The 21,853-nt window shown below is 33.8% G+C and overlaps 1 protein-coding gene across 5 annotated transcripts in view; it reads right to left on the bottom strand.

Annotated features, from left to right (window-relative positions):
* The window catches only part of LOC114347172 (probable cytochrome P450 6a13), a 152,453-nt gene that overhangs the window by 69,998 nt on the left and 60,602 nt on the right, over positions 1 to 21,853 (bottom strand). For 2 of the 5 annotated variants that reach the window (XM_050649926.1, XM_050649927.1), the window contains exons 2-6: positions 17,064 to 17,386; positions 10,265 to 10,498; positions 2,702 to 2,885; positions 1,697 to 1,866; positions 1,432 to 1,630 (exon numbers count right to left, since the gene is read on the bottom strand). The exons of 2 other annotated variants lie outside the window; for them this stretch is intronic. In XM_050649926.1, coding sequence (XP_050505883.1) covers positions 1,432 to 1,630; positions 1,697 to 1,866; positions 2,702 to 2,885; positions 10,265 to 10,498; positions 17,064 to 17,375 — 1,099 coding nt within the window. In that variant the 5' untranslated portion in view covers positions 17,376 to 17,386. Of the gene's footprint in view, positions 1 to 1,431; positions 1,631 to 1,696; positions 1,867 to 2,701; positions 2,886 to 10,264; positions 10,499 to 17,063; positions 17,387 to 21,121; positions 21,180 to 21,853 lie in introns of all 5 variants that reach the window. One more of the 5 variants, XM_050649925.1, reaches the window with a different exon arrangement.

The raw sequence follows: 21,853 nt of genomic DNA, 5'->3' as shown, positions 1-21,853 counted from the left end.
CAAGAAAAGTGGTTTTAAAAGAAAGTTTGGAATTTTAATGTCTTTGTTTCAAACCGAGTAAATATTGTAGGTTTCTCCGAAAGTAATTAGGATGGTCGGAATAATTTTGAAAAAGACTGTTTGTTTGTCGAATGGAAAAGATTGTTTATGATTCTTGGCAAGTTGGAAGGGGAAAAGTGGTTTGAATGATTGAGAGAGTTTGAAAAAGAAGTCATTATGTTTTTGGCATCGCTGATGAGCAGTTCGACGTTTTCGTGGATAAGCAGTTAGCAAGTACCAGTGGTTGTTTGATAGTGGAGAATAGTGTTGAAAAGTGGAACGAGAGACAGATCAAATTGAGACGAAATACCTCTTTGATTCTGTATTATTGTGAGAAGGAGAGCAGAGAATTTTTGGAGTTTTGTTTGAATCGAGTACGTGTCAAAAGAGGCCCGGCTTGTTGGAGAATTGGTGCTGGTATGCTGATAGTTTTAAAGCTGGAGAACGGAGAGGGCTTTGATGAGTAGCCTTTAACATAGACAACGAGGGAGAGCTGTTTTTGGGTCACGAGAAGACATCAGAGTGAGTGAAGAAAAAGGTCAGTCAACTTATGTGAAAGATATTTTTATGTTCGGAAACTATAATTTTGAGTAAAATGCATATGAATTAAAATTCCAATAATTCTAAAAGTATAGCTAATCTCGCGAATACATAAATTTGTTTTGTTTAGTTTGTTTTACCAAAGTCATCGGGAACAAACCGATTAATTGTTTTTTTAACTATAATAAATTTAAGTGGTAAAAATTTCATTCGGACATCTGTGTCCACAGGTTTTAGATTTGATAGATTTTAGAGTATTGCTTTTGATAAATAAAAGACAATTCTGTATTTTTATTTTAATATTTTGCTTTATTACTTTTCCCTATTTTATCCCGATTAGGATCAACTAAGAGATACTGAACCCACGAGAGAAGATAAGTATAACGTGAGATAATTTAGATTTTCTTTTAATAGTATAAAAAGGCACCCTGAGATTTTTTATTCATTTTTATGTATGATTTGCGACAATTAAATAATCAATCAAATAAATAATAATATAAAATTAATAAGAAGCAGATCATAACAATATGTTCTTCGATATACGGGGTTTAGTTCACGTAAAATTGATACTAAACATTTCACATTGCAGCATTGCTTATCACAGTAGTATATTGGAAAGGAGACTATAGTGATGGGGGAAACAGGAAAATTAAAAAAAAGTGCAAAATAAAGATGTGGTGCCAACACTCTTGGAGCTTAATTGCCAGATCTCGTAGGAGGACAGTTCAAAGAAACATATCCAGCCAGGATATCTACAATGTGTATGTCCTGGACCTGCTGTGAGGTTGTTCATGAAGTTTGTAAAAATTTTGAAAGTGGAGTTTCGTTACTGTATAAAATATCTGCACTAACCATCAATAACTTGTTGAAGGTACTTCATTTCGTTGATGGACTCGTAAGTTAGTTCTTTTTTGTCGTTTAAAGCTGTGTTAATTTCGTCTCGAAGTCTGTCTTGTAGTTCTGGATGTTTCGCTAACTCATATAAAGCAAATGTCATTGTTGACGATGATGTTTCAAAACCTGCCACGAAGAAGATGCCGACTTGAGCTATCTGTAAAATATAAATAGTCCTGTAGTACCTACATGTATATAAGTAATATATGTATTTCTCTCTTACCACTTGATCGAACGTTAGATGATTTGGAGCATCCTTTGGTTGATCTAATAAGTTGATCATCAATTGAAGAAAATCTTCCCTTCTTACGTTATTTTTTCTTCTATAATCGATTGTCGAACCAATTATATTGACGAAAAATTGGCGTTGTTCCTTTTTCATACTTGGAATTCCTACAACAGAATTGTTTAAATCCACAAATAAATTCAGTCATTTAGTGGCAAAATGTTAAAAGACCTTGAAATGCCAGTCTTACCATTGATTATATTATTCCTCATCTATATTTTATAGTAGACGCATTAATTAACTCTTTTTTATTATAAAACGTTCTGACGTTTTTTTACAGGTAGCTGTAGCTTCCTCCGTGGATGTCTAGTTCCAGTAACTCTGGAATAGGGATGGACTCGAGCCGAGCCGAGCAGAGGTTTTGACAAGCTTGAGCTCGGCTTGAACTTCGAGCTGCGGGTTGAGCTCGTGTCGGCTCGGCCCGAATATTGCGAGTCGAGCCGAGCCGAATCCGGCTCGAATTTATTCCATAATTTACGGACACTTAAACGGACACGGACAATTAAATGAATTAGAAAGTGTATTAGAGTATTTGCTAAAATATTGACAAGCTGGTCAAGGAAGGCTTGGCTCGTTTCGACTCCAGCTCTGATTCAGCTCAAAAACTTTGATTCGAGCTCGAAGCTCGGCTGGCAAGAAACAAACCGGCTTGAGTTCGAAGATCGGCTTGTCAAACCAAGCTAAGCTCGAGCTAGTGACCATCCCTACTCTGGAACTTTAGAGTCTTCGAACATTTTGCCAGAAAATGGTCGCATTTCTCCTATAGCGATCCTTTCCCGGGTTAATTCTTTTCTATTCTAACTTGACTGCACCGTACTGATGATGACCATAGTCATAAATACGTATTTGAGTTTTACCATTAGGTAATTATTCCTTATCTATGTTTATACTTGTACTCGCATTAACTAACTTCTTTGAATTCCAAAACAAATTAAAACATACCTAATTGTAAAGCTAGCTCCGGAGCATAATTCATCAACGATACTTTAGCTGCAAGTAATACATCCTTAAAACTGAAGAACGACTTGCCTATATTTCTGAATTTGTTTTCTTTATCTGTAAAACAGTTACTGTTGAGCCCGAATGCGCAAGATACTATCACATCTGTGGTAAACATAGCCAAACACTGCAAAATTAAAAAAGGATAAGACATTTAATAAAAATTGGCGGTAGGTAAGTTGGAATATAATGCGGTATTATTTTTACTATGCAGTAAACACTGAGAAAACTAAAGTGATGGTAGTAACCAGTGCTGTTTTTGTGACGGTACGCGCCGGTACGCCGTACCGGCACCTTTTGGGACAAAAAATAAAAAAACAACCAAATTATAAACAAATTCTTGAATCTCTTCCTTGCTTCCAAATAGCTTTAAAACGCCCTTATTGAGGCTAAATTTAAAAAGTTTTCCCGGGGGCAGACCCCCTTTATGAACCCTCCCCAGACCCCCCGAAACATTGCGTACCGGAACCTTTATTGTTACAAAAACAGCACTGGTAGTAACAAAAAACAACACAAAAATAAACATTAACATTGAAGGAAATGTAATCGAACAGATAGAAGTATTCAAGTACTTAGGGATAAGTTTGAATAATAAAGGAACACAAGAAGACGAGATTGGTGCAGTGGCGTAGCGTAGTGGGGGCGGCAGGGGCGGCCCGCCCCGTGCAGCACTTTTTAGGGGACGGTCAAATTTAATAATAAAAATAATAAAAATATTTTGTAAATATTTGAACCATTTTATATCTTTATCGCAACTACAAATTCGGACCGATTAAAAGGAGCACGGAATTTTTCATTACTTACTTTCATTACTTTCGGACTTCCTTTTCTTTGAATGATATTTTGTAGCGACTGGCAACAACGTATTATACTGCTTGTGGGAATTACCCGTGTATGACTGACAATCAGCGAGAATAACTTATATTACATACATCAGCAATTATTTTACTACCTTATACGTTATTCAGTGTGATTTTGGACAAGATTCAAGCTGATGGCCTAGATATGAGCAACTGCAGAGGCCAAGCGTATGATATTCCTGCTGTTATGGCTGGAAAGTATTCAGGAGTTCAGCAAAGAATTCAAGAAATAAACCCTAAAGCTGAATTCGTACCTTACTCAAATAATTCGTTAAACCTAGTTTGTTTACACGCTGCCTCAGTTGAGGTGGATTCAGTAACTTTTTTCGGCACTTTAGAACGTTGCTATTCTTTTTTTCCTCATCGACACATCGTTGCGAAGTTCTGATAGCAGCTACAGGGAAAAGCTTAAAAAGGGTTCAAGACACGCGGTGGAGTGCAAAAGGACATGCCGTAAATGTGACATGGCATCATTACAAAGACATTCCGTCACTTTGGAAAAATTGACAGAGGCAGGTGACAACTTAAACACTAGGACAGATGCAGGTGCTTTACTAGTTTCGATGCAGTCATTTTCCTTTCTTTGTTGTTTGGGCCTGTGACAACCGGTGCTACATGAAGTGAACGATACACAAAAATATTTACAAACAAGGGGACTTGACATAAGATTGTGCACTCAGAAACTAAATGCTTTGCAGATGATATTGACAGAGAAAAGAGAGGAATGGGCAAATGGCGCTATAGGTTATGCAAAAAATATGTGTGAAGTGCTTAGAATTTCCATAAAACCTCGGAGGCGCATAACAAGAAAGCATATTTTTGATGACGGAACTAGAGATGCTAACTTGTCTTGTGAAAATGAGTTGAGACAAAAGCTGTTTTCTTCATCAGATAGAGTTATTGTAGAAATTCGTGAGCATTTTCAACAACTACAGAATTTAACGGATAAGTTTGCTTATCTAACGGCGGCTATATTATTAGATCCAGACAACACTGAATGTAATCTAGACTACGCATCTGACGAAATTGATGAGCAGGATTTCAAGCTGGAAAGACTTCGACTGTGGACTCTCGTTGCTGCTACAGGCAACAAAAATAAATTGAATAATGCAGACTCACTTGAATTATTTAAATTTATTGTTAAATCCAAGCTGAAAGATACTCTGTTCAATATTTTAATAATGTTCCGAATATTTTTCACAGTTGCTATAAGCAATGCCAGCTATGAGACAAGTTTTTCAAAATTGAAGTTGATTAAAAATTATTTAAGATCGACAATAAGTACAATAAGACTTACTAATTTGTCTATTTTTTCTATTGAACAAGAGGTGTGTGATGCGATAGACATTGACGGTGCAATAAAATACTTTACTCTTAAAAAAAGTAGACGTATAAATTTTTAATTGAAGACAGAAGTTTTGTTTTTAATTCTAACAAATACTCATATTATTTTTCAATAAAATTAAAAATATAACATTATAGTATCGTTCTAGTTCCAATTAAAAATTAATTTTATTTAAGCTTGTCGATGGACAAGGTGTACCTACCGAATCTTAACTGATAGGTACCTAAATTAAATCAATGTGTCTAATTGGTTAAAGTAAAAGAATTTTTGTATTAATAAACTTTATTGTAAAACTTTTTTATTTAAAATCTAACCTGTATAATGCAAAATAATGATGACTGTTCTCGACGAAAAGTTCTCTATGATTGATGTATGTAATGTATAGTATATATACATTAAGGGGAACGGAGCAAAATGCAAAATTTTGACGCATCTCAAATTTTTCAATGTGTTTTAAATGTAACTCATTCTGAGAATCCTGAGAAAACTAATAAATATTTTTGAAAAATTTAAACGCAGAATGAAAGATAACATTATTACTAGAGTTGCACAAGTTTGACTTGAATGTTTGAACTGGACTTGAGTTTGACTTAATTTCAAGTCAAACTCAAGTCAATCCTTCTGACAAATAATTCACGTCAAGTCAAATTGGTCAATCGTACAGGTTTGAAAATTCAAACTTTTTGTCAAACTAGTTTGAAAGTGTTTGAAAAATAATTTATTTAGTAGATATACTTTTTTGTCGAGATTGACATGTTAGTTGCCAATTAAGATAAGAAAATTAATAATTACAATGAGTGCCACATAAAAGTATCTTGATACAGGAAGCGATTATAATCAAAATAGGGTAAATTTTTTGAAAATAATTCCGGCATACTTAGAATTGCTTGCTGGCAAGTTTCGTTTTATCGATATAACTTTTTTATATTTGAGTGTTACTAGATTAAAACAAAGAATTCGTTGGATAGTTTTTTTTTTATCATACCAAGTGTAATTTAATCTATTTTGGAAGCTTTCCTGTATTACTTAACGCAAGTTGGGGGGAGGGTGGGCCATGTAAAACGTTACGGCACGTTATACGGGTGGGGGGGGAGGGGGTTCGAACAGCGCGATACGTAACATTGTTTTTTAACTTAAATAAAAAAACTACGGAATCACAATCTCCTTTTCCAATCTCCAATCAACTTTTCAACTTTCGTTTATAGTTTACATAGAACCCCTGGATTGTATTATATTGTCCCTTCACGCTCCGCTCATGTTACAATAGGACAATAGTATTCAAATGAAAAAATCTTAAAATTTGTATTAACCAGATCAAGCACAGTAACACGTGTTTGCAATAAATAGCTGGACCTTTCTTCACAACAAAAGATGAAAAGATACAGATGGGATAAAGAGGATATAAGAGCTTCAAAAATTGGGTTTCGTAATACTTGAACGACCCCTTTAACAAAAATTTATGAAGGAATCACAAAATATTATATTTTTGATAGAGTAGCTTTAATGAATTTTTTGCGACTTTGCAATGTCGTCTTAAAGAATTAGTTCACTATTTGTCATTTTATAACGCTGTTCTTTATTTTTACATAATACAAGTATGCAGATTTTTTCTCTTAATTTTTGCACTGGAAATACCTTCAAAATCAGACTCAATTTAATCTGGTACTTATTCTGAGCCAAAAAATATTCAGGTTCAGATATTATTTCACAAAGCACACACTTCAAAGCGAACGTAATAAACAAGCCAAGCATATACTTCTTAATAATATGAACTACAAACTAATTTGCAAAGTAGCAGATTCAGACCTATCAAAATAAGTCAAAACAAAAGTCGGTACGCTCTCAATTAGAATTGGAAATAAACAGGTTGCGCAATATGATATTCAAACTTCAAACTGTTTGAAGAAGTTTGATTTCAAATCAAGCCATAAAGATATTGAAATCAAGTCAAGTCAAACTTTCAAAAAAGTTTGGTTTTCAAGTCAAGTTAAGTTTGTTGAATAAAATCAAACTAGTTTGACTTGATGCATCTCTAATTATTATCGAGGGCCGAAAGTCCCTCAAAACTTCTATAAGGCTTATTTGAATAAGTTACGGGGGTGAAAATAAAAGAAAAAAATTTGTGTGATTTTTAATTGCCAATATTTCATTCAAGAGAAACTATTTATTTGTTCTAAGGGACTTTCGCCCCTCGGTAATAAAGTAGTCTTTCATTCTGCGTTTAAGTTTTTCAAAAATACTTATTAGTTTTCTCAGCATTCGAAAAAAACTAATACATTTAAAACACATTGAAAATTTTGACATGCGCCAAAATTTTGCATTTTGCTCCGTTCCCCCTAAATTAAAATACCTAAATAAGAAGGCGTCAAAATTGTCTTCCGCCCCGGGCAGCCGACACTCACGCAACGCCACTGGATTGGTGCCAAAATAAACTGAGCAACTAGAATACATTATATCATGCACTTTACAAAAACTTCTTGAACAGAAAAGAAATAACAACAAAAACTAAAATGATCGTATACGAAACAGTGTACCAACCTGTATTAACCTATGGGGCAGAAAACTCTGTAGTTGGCGAAAAACAAACAAAGCGACTGCAAGCAAGTGAAATGAAATATTTGAGGAAAGTGATGGGTGTTAGAAGAACAGACAGAAGAAGAAACGAAGACATTAGTTAAGAACTAGGAACGAAATCACTAAACGTTAAAGTAGAAGAAAAGAAACTGAAATGGTGAGGACACATTATCAGAATGAACGAAACTAGACAGGTGAAGAAGATATGAGAAGCGAGAAAAATAGGGAAAACCGTAGAGGACGACCAAGAAAAACATGGAACAAAAGCATAAACGTGATTCTCGAAGAAAGAGGGAAGACATGGAGTGAGGCAAAGGCACAAGCTAGAGACAGAAAAGAGTGGCGTAAATTTGTAGACAAAATTTAAGAGAGCTTGTACACCTCGACACCTACGGGTATAAGAGGTTTCCAATTATGTATGTATGGTTGGAATCTGAAAAAATTCACGAGGTGGCCCGATTCGATGCTTCGGGGTGAGATAGACAGAGGTTGAAGAGGACGCGCCAAATCCGAAGCGAATTCAGATCAGTTTCACGAAGACCACAAAACTCAAAAAAGCACGCGGTCCAAACTCAAATATGAGCGTGCTGATGAAAGCGTTGTTTGGTTTGATTTGTTACCCTGGCAATAAAGAATTGTAGTTACCAGATTAGAGTACGGGATTCTTATAATGATTTGTGTTCTTTCGTGACTGGCTAGGGACAATGGTCCATTTTTGTAAAGGATTTGAAAGTGGAGGTTCTTACGACCCAAAACGAATCGACTGTTTGAAGATATAGTAACATGGTTTGAGATGGTTATTATGGCTTCCGGTGTATGCCTGGTCATTCGAGATCTGAAGTCCCGCAAAATAGGATATTGTCTTTCCCCCTTATCTGTTCTTCTTCTTCTTCACAACCTTCTCCGCCACTCCTAGCGTAGATTGGAAATCATCATGGCCACTAAGACTTTATTAGCAGCGTGCCTAAAAAGTTCAATCGAACTACACCCGAACCATTCACGTAGATTTCGAAGCCACGATATTTTTATTCTTCCCACACTTCTTTTGCACTGCATGATATTTCTTAAAAGTTCGTACTTTTCACCCCTCATAATGCACCCCAAGTATTCCATCTTTCTAGTTTTTATCTCATTTATAATTTCGCATCTTTTGTCTAAAGTTTGGAGTACTTGCGTGTTAGTGACGTGGTCCATCCATATTTTAAGAATGCGTATATAACACCACATCTCGAATGCTTCGATGTTTTTTATGGTTGACTGTTTTAGTGTCCAAGCCATATAACAGGGTGGAAAAGACATAACACCGCAGCATTCGTATTCGTAACTTTATGTTGATATTGCGATTGCAAAAGAGTTTGCGCATTCTATTAAATATTGAGCTAGCAATTTCTATTCTTTATTTAATCTCTTTTGTTTGATCAGTATCGTGTGTGATCCAAGCCCCTAGATATTTATAACAGGACACACTCTCAGTCGCTGTATTGTCTATTACAGGCCCCGGGCTTAGATGACTGGCGCCCTGGGCAAATGGTCTACTGGCGCCCCCTTTATTACTATAATGTAAAAGCAAATAATGATCTACGTTACTTATATTTTATGAAGTAAAGTAAATAACAAGAAAACACGTCTGTCATACACAAAACTGTAGACATATATTTCTACATAATTCACACTTCCAGCAAAGATTACAACTTAAAATTATACTTTTAAGATCCTACTTTGTACAAAGCATTTTAAGTGACAGATTTTTTTCTAGACTTCAGATATTTTTTAGTGGATAATTTGTTTCTCTAATTTATTTTTATTATCTCTTTTATTTTGCGCCCCCAAAAATTTGGCGCCCTGGGCAAATGCCCACTCTGCCCATTTATAACCAGGGGCCTGGTCTATTATAAGATTAGCTCTGATGTTCTTTGATTTCGCGATTACCATAAATTTAGTTTTTTTCAAATTAATTTTCGAGTCGTATCGTCAGCATAACTTATATTGTTGATCGTCTCAATTTATTTTCAGACCAATATCTTCTTCCGCGAGTGCTTGTTGACAGATGGCTTCACTATATAGATTAAATAAAAGTGGCAATAAGATACATTCCTATCGGACTCCTCGACGGATTTGAATTTCTTCTGTTAGCCTACCCTCAACCTTCACATTTGCTGTTTGATTCCAATATAGCTCGAATATCTCAGCTGTCTATACTTTCGTTTATTAGAACTTGCCTTAGTGGTTCATGCTGTATTTTGTCAAAGGCCTTTTCGAAATCAATGAAACAGGTGTAAATTTCTTGGTTCATATCTAAGCATCTTTGTGAGAGAACGTTCATTGCAAACAGAGCTTCCCTTGTATCCAGCCCTTTTCTGAATCCCATCTGAGTGTTACTGATGTCTACGTCTAATTTCCTATAGATCCTATTATGGATTATTTTTAAGAATAGTTTCAGAGCGTGACTCATCAAAAGCTATCGTACGATATTCGTTGCCTTCCTTTGTATTTGCCTTTTTTGGAAGTAGTATAAAAGTCGAACGGAGCCATTCCTTAGGTATTATTCCAGTTCTATATATTGTGTTAAATATTTATCAGTTATCAGTTACCTTATCTGTTAGTAGGTACCTATCAATTAGCCCCCAACCCCCTTCGGAGTAAGCATCCCTATTGTTACACTACTTATAACAGAAGGTAAAATCATGAAACATAAAAATGTATAAGAGTTATATGGATAAGATTTACCTCTCTAAGATCGATGTCTTGTTTCTTTTCGACCAATTGTTCCATGAATTTCGTCATTTGTCCACATGCGTGGGTTATAAGCGGAAACATCATTTTCATTTTTCCTGTCGTGAATGTAGGGGTTAGTTTTATTCGAATATTTTTCCAATTTGTTTCGTCCATTACGAAGAGATTTTCTGATATCTTATCATGCTTGAAGTAATAAAATCCTCTGTCTACGAAGTTACTGAAGTCCTGAAAAAGAAGAAATATTATTACTTAAAGTTTAGCAGAAATTTTTTTTTATTGAAAACAGTTGACAGATACATACAGTGGCGTAGCTGACAGGCCCGCAGGGCCCGCATGGCGGGGGGCCCCGACGTTAGGAGGGGCCCCTTAAAGCCTTCAAGCTTAACACATTAACCGCCACATTAAAATTTTTTGTTTGTGCCTTCAGGTTATACGTTCAGAATCTCAATGTTAATGTGAATAATATTTAACTCACTGAGCGCCTGGGTCAAACAAGGCGTGAGTTAAATAGAACTCGCGTGGCGTTCGCTGTGTTAATACTTCTACTTTCTTTAAATTGGGGACCAAAACATATTTTCCTAATATGCATCAAAATAGGGAATTTGGAAGGAAATAATGAAGCGGGTAATTGACGTAACTCTTATTCTTTTCGGGTGCAATTTAGCGTTTCATACTTTCGTAGACATGTTGGTAGTTTAGATGAAAGTGAATCCCAAAAAGGTAATTTTTTGTCGGTGGTTCTTTTACTAGCTAAATATGATCGTATTTTAGCTAAATTAATCGATAAAAACAATAACTTAAAAAAAAACCAATTACTTGAGCCCCCAAATACAAAACGAAGTTATAAATTTGCTGGCTCAAGAAACTGAAAACAAATTGATTAATTTAATTAAAAAAAATGATTTTTATTCAATAATTCTTGATACCTCTCAAGATATTTCGAAACACGATCAGCTTAGTTTTATTTTCCAGTATGCAACTTGCGACGAAAATAATTTATCTTCTAAAGCAGAAGTTGTTGAAAGTTTTTTGGTATTTATTCGCATGTTAGACTAAAGTGCAGAAGGTCTTGTAAATGAAATTTTAAAGTTTATACAATCAATGCACCTTTCCGTACATAACTGCGGAGGAAAGGCGTATGATGGGGCAAAGGTTATGAGTGGTGTATATTCAGGCGTACAAAGGCGTATAATTGACATTGAAAAAACATCTTCCTATGTTCATTGTGCATCCCATAATCTAACCTAGTGTTGAATGATGTCATTGTTGGTGTACAGGAGTTGTTTTTTTTAGGATATAATTAAAAATGTTGTTTGTTTAGTGCAAGTATTAAAAGATAGGATGTAATGAAATCTTTAACGAAAATTGCATTGCTATCTAAAAACGATGAAAAATTAGAAGTTAATGCATTATTAGAGCATTGAATTTGTCGTCAACATTACTATTCAATCTAAAATACTTAACTTTATTAATCTAACATAAACACTTTTGCAATCTGAAACGGCAGAGTTAACGGTCGCCCTTAAATTTTTTGAAAAAACTTGTGATAATCTTCTAGAAATGAGAAATTCGTTTTCCGAAACTTTAGCAAAAGCAGCAGGAATAGCAGAATAGCGGGGTATTACACCGGAATTTAAAAATAGACGGATAAAACGTATAAAAAAAAATTTACGACGAGCTCATAGCTACGACGAAAAAATAGCTCTTAGCAAAAAAAGTTTTGTAGTTAATGTTTTCAATGTAAATTTAGATATAATATTGCAACAACTTACTGATAGGTTTGTAGTAAAGTATTAGTTTTGTTATATTTATACGTATTTCACTTAAATGATTATATTTGTTTCTTTTAAGTAGTTTATGAGTAATTTAAATATTTCCATTTTATGACAACTTAGTAGATATTCTATACTAATTGGAAAATGAACTTGTGTTTGTCGTAAATTGTAATATAATTGATTTATATATCTCTCGTTAATTTTGCATTCCAAGAAAATATGGTTTAAATCTCTAATCGAAACATTATCACAAAAACATACTGATGAATTAATTATTCCTAATTTGTGCAGATGTGCCTCATATTTCCCGTGTCGAGTTTTTAATCTGACGATAGTAGAAATATATTGCTTTGGCAGGTTATATTTAAATATGTATTCAGGTGGCGGAGGAAGTTCTTGATGTAAAGAAAAATATAAATTTTTTGACATGCTTGTAATATTTTTCCATTCTTTTTTCCATATTTTATTTATTCTAACTTTCCATATTTTATTTTCCATATTTTATTTGTAGTTTTAAGATGTCTATTCATAAACTAATGAAGACTTATTAAAGGACGGCCAAATATTGTCATTTACACATATTTTAGTAATTATACTGTTATTAGTTGTCGTTATGTTTATAATACGGGGGCCCACAAAAATGGTCGCGGGGGCCCCGCAATCTTCAGCTACGCCACTGGATACAAACTACTTGATTAACAAACAAAACAAAACAAAACAAACCAAATAAGAACTAACTAAGAATTTGAATTTTTCTATAAAAATTATATGTATTGAAATTACAATCATTATAATTTATTTCGTACATCCCGTTTAAAAGTGTCTTAACTCAAAAAATTCATTTTTGTGTTTGCACTTGCATTGGAAAATGCATTATGCATTTTCTTTTTCTAAAGAAAACTATAATATTGAAGCCTTAAAAATAGTTTAGTAGATGAAGCGAAAAGATATGTTACAATTCAAAGCCGCCTAGCGACTAGTTTCGCATAGAGTACGAGCTTCATAATGATAATTAAATGCAAGTTGTATACACGATTTTTTCTATGATCATTCACAACAAAAAATATAATTCAAATTTATTAATTTTGTAACGCAAACAAATGAAGTAGTTTGTCAGTTTGACAGTTTGTTTACATATTGAGAACTGTCAAAGCGTATGTATTTGACTCACCATTGGTCACTACGCGTGTGCCACCTTTATCGCGAATGCCATATCGCGATTCTATTGGTTAAAAATGTGTATCGTAATGAAAATCTGTATCATAATGAAGTTCATTATGATACAGGTAGTGACATCATAATTGATATATTATAGTATGAGAATAGAAAAACAACTAAATAGCGAAAAGTTGAAAAATAAATGACAAAAATAACAAAAATTGTGTCATTACTTTTACTATGTTAAGGTTAAACTTTCGTTATATTATTTAAAATATTGCCTGAATAATTCATAGAAGTTTACATTGTAGGTAATTTGTCTTATATCAAATTGTTTTAATTTATATGATTGACCTTCATCACAATTTTATACATTATTATATTTAAATAAAAATACTTATGAATGTATACCTACATAAATGCTACAATTGATTTTTTAAGATATTTTAAGTGCTGATTTTTTCAATTACTGATTTATTTTGTGCTAATAATGACAGTGCATATAAACTGCTCGTCAAAAGTTAGGGATATAGAAAATTCTGCTGAATTTTTATAGCAGATTTTTTTGTGAACAGATTAACGGATTCCGCTAATTTTTTTTATTATTTTAGACTTTTCTTTAGTATTTACACAGTTATGCAAAGGTTTACTCAAACTTTTTTTTTGTACTTATACCGGGTGGAAGAAAAGAAATGTTTTTCTATGTTAAGTTTGAGATGCCCTGTAGGAAGGACGAGGTACAAATGGGAGTATATATCGAAATTGTATTGTAGTCTTATGTTTTGTGAACATTTTGTTTTTTGAATGTCCCTGATATCTTTAGAAATAAAAAAAAATAGACGGTTTGGTAATTTAACATGTGTTTTAACCAAAACAAAAGTTTGAGACACCTTGTAGGGGGAGAAAAACGCACAAAGGTGAGTATACCTCGATATTTTGTTGTAGTCTCATATTTTGTGAATATTTTATTTTTTTAATTTCTCTGATATCTTTAATAATAAAGAAACTAGACGATATTATTCTTTAATATGTGTTTTAACTGACGACATGCGTCACATCACACATGTGAAACATAGAAAAACATATTAAAGAGTAATACCGTCTAGTTTCTTTGTTATCGCGATTATCAAGAAGATATCAAAGAAATTAAAAAAATAAAATATTCAAAAAATATGACACTACAACATAATATCGGGGTATACTCACCTTTGTGCCTTTTCTCCCTACAAGGTGTCTCAAACTTTTGTTTCGGTTCAGCATGTTCACAAAACTAAGACTACAGTATTATTCTGATGTATACTCACATTTGTACCTCGTTCTCCCCTTACTTAATTTGAAGGCTAAACATTCAGGTTCAAAATTTTATGAAGAGTGGTCGCGTCTAACTTTAATTTATACCGTTGTTTTGTAATTGTTAAATATGCATGTTTATCCGATTTTTATGCCGGTGCGGCGTGCTCCATTTCAAAAATCTCCTATTTTTCTCCGAAAAATAGTTTTTGTAGATTCTTTGGAATATTCTAAATAAAATAAGTTTATTGACATTTTTCTTAAAAGTTAATAGTTTTAAAGTTATACGCGATTTAAAAACCGAAAATACGTTTTTTTTGTCATTTTTCGGATTTTAAATCCCTTATAACTTTAAAACTTTTGAGAAAAATGTCAAGAAACTTATTTTATTTAGAATATCCAAAAGAATCTAGAAAAAATATTTTTCGGAGGAAATTAGGAGATTTTTGAAATAGAGCGCGCCGCACAGGCAAAAAAATCGGATAAACATGTATATTTAACAATTAAAAAGCAACGGTATAAATTAAAGTTAGACGCGATCACTCTTCAGAATTTTGAAGCTGAATGTTTAACCTTAAAATTAAGTGTCTGGCAACCTTAAAAATACTAATCTAAGTATGGGTTTTTAAGCCTCAAAAATGCGTATTTTCGCATTTTTCCGATTTCAAATCGCTTATAACTCGAAAACTATCAATTTTTGAGAAAAATTAAAAGATACCTTTCTTGTTTAGACAGGCCCAAAAATCCTAAAAATATATATTTAAGAGCAAGAAAACGTGATCTTTTGTATTTGTTTAAAAAAATTGTTTAAACAATTTCTGCCCAAAAATTCCGCCCGGCACCCTTCAGATTTATTTAGAGAGGACATTTTTGAATAGGAATCCACAAAGAAACTGAATCAGAATTTTTTTCAGACATGAGCGGTCTCACCACATGGACTATTATCAATTTCAAAATAACCGCATATAAAGCAAGCAGTGACAGCCAAAATCGTGAAGTAGTGCAATAAATGGAGAGTTACTCCCCACCCTCCCAAAACTCAATTCATTTTATTCAGATATCCCATCAGCATCCGGTATGAACATGAAAGGAATCAGATACTACTCCTTGGAAAAAAACTCTCCTTTTCCTTCTTCTTCTTTTTCAGCCTTATGTAATCCAACTTTAAACATAGGCCCCATTTCAATCCATTTTCTATTTTGCACCACTTGCTTCCAGTTGTGTCCTTCAATCTTCTTAATGTCATCAGCCCATGTCATTTGTGGCTTTACTCTGCTTCTCCATCCTAACCATGGTCTCCATTGTTGTATTTCGTGATACTATTTTTTATTATTCAGTCAGGTATTGTATCCTGCTAAGCTCCGTTTTAATTTGGCAGCATGTTCTACTGCGTTTTTTACTTTGGTTTTGCTTCTAATTCATTTGTTTGTTTTTTTTTGTCCATAACTCTCACCGAAATCATTCATCTTTCCATTGCTCTTTGTGCCTTTACTATCTTATCCATATTGGCCTTAGTTAGTATCCACGTCTGTCAGCCATACGTGAGTAAAGGAAGGAGACACTGATCGTAAACACTGGTTTTCAAATATTGTTCTCATTTAGTGCTTTTCAAGATCCAACTCAGTTATTCAAATCCTGTCCACGCTAACCATATTCTTCTGGCAATTTCGGCAGTTTGATTTTTTTTGTTAACTTTCATTATCTGTCCCAGGTAGATGTATTTGCTTGCTGTTTCTAAATTTATGCCGTTCAGCGTTATTTTTCTAATGTTCGGTGTATTCGTAATTTTTTTTTGTTCCAAGTTCATCTTAAGACATACTTTTTTCGAAGCTTAAAATAGTTGCGTCATCATGGTCTGTAATTCTTCGAAACATGTAGCGAATATTACAATGTCGTCAGCATATCTCAAATGACTCAGTATCCTTCAATTCACATTTGTTCCTTTTTCTACACAGTTAATGTCTTTGAACATGTTTTTCAGTTCCAATGTGAATACCTACCTTTGGTGACTTAACGTCTCCCTGGCGAACTCCTCTGTTGATTGGTATAGCTTTGGTTTTCTCATCTATCTCTCTCCTACACACCTACAAATCGTGCATTAAGTCAGTTATTGAATAAAAGGCATGTCTTTATGCGTCACTAAACAAAGGCCAAAATCATTCCATCTTCAATGAAAGAAAAATCTTGAGGAAATGTGAATGGTGTTAGGACCACCCATATATTTTAGAACCTTCTGTTACAGTTTTGTAGATGCAGCATATATCCTATTAAAGGCCAAAATTGACCATTGGTATGCAGAATGTGGTAAAAACAATTTTATTACAACCGTTGATTTTACCTAACATAAAGAGATAGGAATATGGTCCACTTGGTATTTGTTAAAGTTTAAAACATTAATTTTTGTTTTTGTCGCTGGTGCACCTAATATACCTAGATAACCAACATTTTGTTACTATATCATACGAGGTATCACAGATATCTTTATGTTTCCATACTTTATTCGCGGTACTGTTTAACAAGTGTCAAACAAGTTAAAAGAAATGTTTTTAATATTTAATTATTCTTACCTTTACCAAAACATCTCTAACATATTCAGGATCCAATACCAAGAGTGTTGGTCTGGCTATTGTAAAGAATCCTCCAACTTTCCATCCTTGCTCCCTCATTTTCTTGTAGCAGCTGTCTACCACACCTACAGAATATCCTCTCACCTTAGCGAAAAGACTAGTACAGTTTCCATATGGAAACTTTGGCTCTAGATACGGTACTCCCTTTTTAGACCAGTATGTGTAGGAATACAGGAAATATGCGTAGAAAGATACTGCTGCTACAAGAAGTAGAGCAGTCCCGTAACTCAAGAGGGTAAGAAACAAGCTCATTTTGATAGGCTCTGGAAAAAGACAGTCGGTTTAAATTAATAAAATTATAATATCTATAATCTAACAATAAAACACTGAAAACTTTTGTGTTCAAAACTTCCACAAAATGTATTATAACTTAATGTCACTACATACAGCTGTTTCGGCAGAGTGTATAGTTGTGTAAAGGAACCACTACCAGATGTGAAAACTACCGCACACTGTCAATAATAACACATGCTAGTAAAATCTTGTTGCATATAATCAAAAACAGATTAAAAACCTATTTATATTACCAAATATCTCAGGAACAAGCGGGGTTTGTAAAGGGTAAAGGTACAAGGGAACAAATCCTGAACCTGAGACAACTCATTCAAAAGTCTAGAGAATTTCAAGTACCTATGATTATATGCTTCGTTGACTACCAAAAGGCATTTGACTGTATAAGCTGGATAAATCTGTGGTCAATTTTAATAGAAATGGGCGCACCAATGCACCTGGTGACACTTATTAAAAATCTGTACCAGTCTAATATAGCGACGGCGACGGTACGACTAGATCAGAAGTTCTCAAACCAATTCAAGACCGAGAGAGGTGTTAGACAAGGATGCATGTTGTCAACTGACTTATTTAGCATTTAGCATTTATGGTGAACATGTCATGAGGATGGTTTTAGAAGGGTGGGCCGGTGGAGTAACAGTAGCTAATAGGATAATCTCCAATTTAAGATTTGCTGATGACACTACACTTATAGCAGCAAATGAGCAAGAAATGTTTGATCTTCTGCGAAGAGTTGAGTACGAAAACAATAAAGTTGGTCTGAAAATCAATAAAGCTAAGACAAAAATAATGGTGGTCGACAGATTCGACACTATCAACTAACATGTTACAGGAATACCAGATAGTAAACACCTTTATCTATCTCGGGTCTAGTATAACTAACGATGGTAACTGTGAAGCAGAAGTTCGGAGACGTATTGGTATGGCAAAAAATGCGATGAGTCGCCTAACTAAAGTTTGGAAAGACAGATCTATCTCTCAAAATATCAAGATGAGACTGGTGAATGCCCTTGTATTCTCAATATTTCTATACGGAGCAGAGACTTGGACTCTTCGCGCATGCGAGCGCCAAAAAATTGATGCCTTTGAGATGTGCAAAGGTGCTGGAGAAGAATGTTGCGCATACCTTGGACAGCTCATAGGACAAACGTTTCCATTCTAAACCAACTCAATATTAAAAAAAGGCTGTCCACAATAGATCTGCAACGAATTCTACAATTCTTTGGTCACGTGGTTCGCAGAGGTGACGACAGTTTGGAGGGATTAATTGTTTCTGAAAACGTTCCGGGGAGAAGATCAAGAGGACGATCACCAACTAGATGGTCTGACCAAATAAAGCATTCAGCTGGAAACTCATTCTGCGAAGCTCTTAGAGCAGCTGAAGATACGAGACCAATGGAGAAACATTGTTAGGAATATTGGAAGAAATCACGATCCTCAGTAATGGGGAAACGACAAGAGAGAGAGAGAGAGAGAGAGAGAAAGATAGTTGTGTCAATATCGAAATTAATCATCCCATCCTACACAACACAAGTTAGCAGCCTACCATAGCATGTTACATAGATTGACAGAAATCCAATGTCAAAATCTAACCTCGAGATATAATTAAACACCATTAAGCAATTATCAGGAAACAATGGGTACAACGAACAAAAAATTAACACAATTTTAAACTAAAAACTCCATAAGAAAGCCCTGAAATTAGTCTTTCCACCTCCACAGAAAAAAACCCAGTATCTTCTGCTCTATCAGATATACAGGCAATATATCAACAACAAAAATACCAAAACATAGAAAAAAAAAGGAATAACACTATCTTTCAGAACTAACAACTTAAGCAAATATATAAAGAACAATTTTATGGTGTTTAAAAACTGACATGTGGTGACTATATCCAAAAACTTACATTGGTCAAACTGGCAGAACCTTTGACAAAAGGATAGCAGAACACAAAAGTGCTTTTAACAATAGAAAAACAGATTCCACGTACGCACTTCATCTTCTAGATAATAATCATGCTTTTAATGAGCAGTTTCAAATTCTTAATATTCAAAATAAAGACCCTGAGCTATTTTTATTAGTATCTTTGGAAGTTAATAATTTAAAAAATATGGATATAATTCTGAATGACCAACTTGAGATAAACAGCTCTTAACTCCTCAACCTATTCAGTTAGTGACTTTAAAATTCAGACAGACAGTAAAATAAATCACTTGAGAAAGGCACTCTGCCGAAACAGCTGTAGTGACATTAAGTTATAATAAATTTTTTGAAAGTTTTGAAAACTAAAGTTTAAACATTGTTGGTATGAATTTACAATCATTTGCCTTAGCTTAGAAAACTAAACTAAAGTCTATGTGATGTAGATAGATCGGATGGCAGTAGACGTTTTAGCCTAAGGATTTCATTGGCATCGCGCACGTTTAGTTAAGCTTTGATAAAATGAATTTCTATCAAGTAACTGTAGAATCTATTAATTCTTCTACATAATTTAGACTCTCACTTCCACTCTGAGTAATCTGAGAAACTCTGTGGAAGATTCTGGTAACCAACCTCAGTAAGAAACAGGATCAGAGCTAACGAAAGTGGTAGAAATGATCCACCGACGAATAGAAGGTTGGGTTGAAGGTTAACTACCTCCACCTAGAAAAACGTGGATTTATGAATGTTCAAAGAAGAAAAGCTGGACTGATTAATTAGGGCTTGTCCATATGTGGGCAGTTTGCCAACGTCAACTGCGCGGTTTACCTGTTTTACTTGATGCCCGCATATGGACAAGCCCTAAGGAACACGATTTGATCATGTGCCATGGAAAGTGGACATGTACATGTAGTGGGAAGAGTTCAGAAACATCATAACAGAAGTAGTTAAAGAAGTACTACGCATGGAAGGTAAACAAAGAAGAACAAGAACGAATGATTGGTTTGACCAAGACTATCAGATTATTACAGATTATTACAGAGAAAAAACAGCATATTTACTGATGAAATAGGGCACAGAACCCGACAAGTAGAGGGGGAATATAAACACCTACCTAAAGAAGAAAAGACAATCCAGCGAAGAAACAAGAGAGAAAATATGAACAAAGAACTTCAAAAACTACAAGAATTAAATAAGCCAACAGGGACAAGAAAATTTTACCAGAAATTGAATAAAAGCAGATAAGAATTCAAACCGACAGCAACGATGTATAATAAGGAAGGTAATATATTATTGATAGAACAGCAAGAAAAGAAATATTAATAATATGGACAGAATATCAGCAACAAATATAGAGAACTGCTAAAGACGTTAAACAACAAAAAATGTCTTAATCTGGGACATATTTATATCGAGGGGAAATCGATATTACTTCACTACTATAGCACGTGAAGAAGAAGGATAGAACATTTTAAGGAAAAGCTTAAAGAAGACAGGAAGGAGGGGAACGCTGACATACCATTAGATCAAGCAGACAACAGAGAAAAGAATCCACCAAAAATAGCCGAGATCAGAACAACAGTAGACAATTTAAAGAACAATAATCTTAACGATACACTTTTCAGCAACTACTGCTAGAAGGAAATATAGAGGGTAAGAGAGGTCTAGGATGTAAAAAGATGTCATGGCTGCGTAATATTCGCCAATGGACAATAATCCACAGTTATGAAATACTTCGTAATGCTGCAAAAATAGAATAATTTAATCCTGATTATCTAACATCTCACCTGACAAGATAATGTACGGTTGACCCCTACACAGAAATGCACGGCTTGAAGAAGAAGACTGAAAAGCGAAAAAAAAAGGTTATTTTAAAATTCTTTATACTATCTTATCTTGTGTAATATGTCCAAATAAATATTTACATTGTTAGATTTTTCTAAAATTAAAAAAAGATTCGTTTACCTATGTTATAATTTAATTAGATTAATAATAAATAATAATAATAATAATTAATACATTAGACTGTCAATAATAAAGATATATAAATATAATTAAGGCTTAATTACAGATTACAGCTCAAAATAGGTTCAATGTTTTAGAAGTTTTTTTTATTGGCTTTAGGATTAGACCATGCGACCAGAAACAAAGTAAGTAGTACATACATAAATATAATATATCTTATCTAAACTATCTAATTAGTAATATAAGTTAAGGTTATCTAAGCCTGACCGACCTTTTTGTTAAGAATAAATATAATAAATATTTTTTTTCAAAGTTAATTTTTGTTAAATTAATCTTAATAAAAAATTTGGGGATAAGGTCAAGGGTCACACTTTTCTCATCCAAGGGTTTTTTTACCACATTTTTATTAATGATTGATTACCTATATACCCACCCCACACGGTAAGGCAGGCATGTAGGCAATCAAAAGGAAAGACGTTTAAGGTTATTAGCCTAATCTAGTCATTCTATAATTAATTAATTTTACAGTCATATAGGAAAAACAAAATAAAATC

Source organism: Diabrotica virgifera, chromosome 4 (genome assembly GCF_917563875.1).
Source record: "Diabrotica virgifera virgifera chromosome 4, PGI_DIABVI_V3a".
Taxonomy (NCBI): Eukaryota; Metazoa; Arthropoda; class Insecta; order Coleoptera; family Chrysomelidae; genus Diabrotica; species Diabrotica virgifera.
This window is presented reverse-complemented; position numbering and strand designations above follow the sequence as displayed.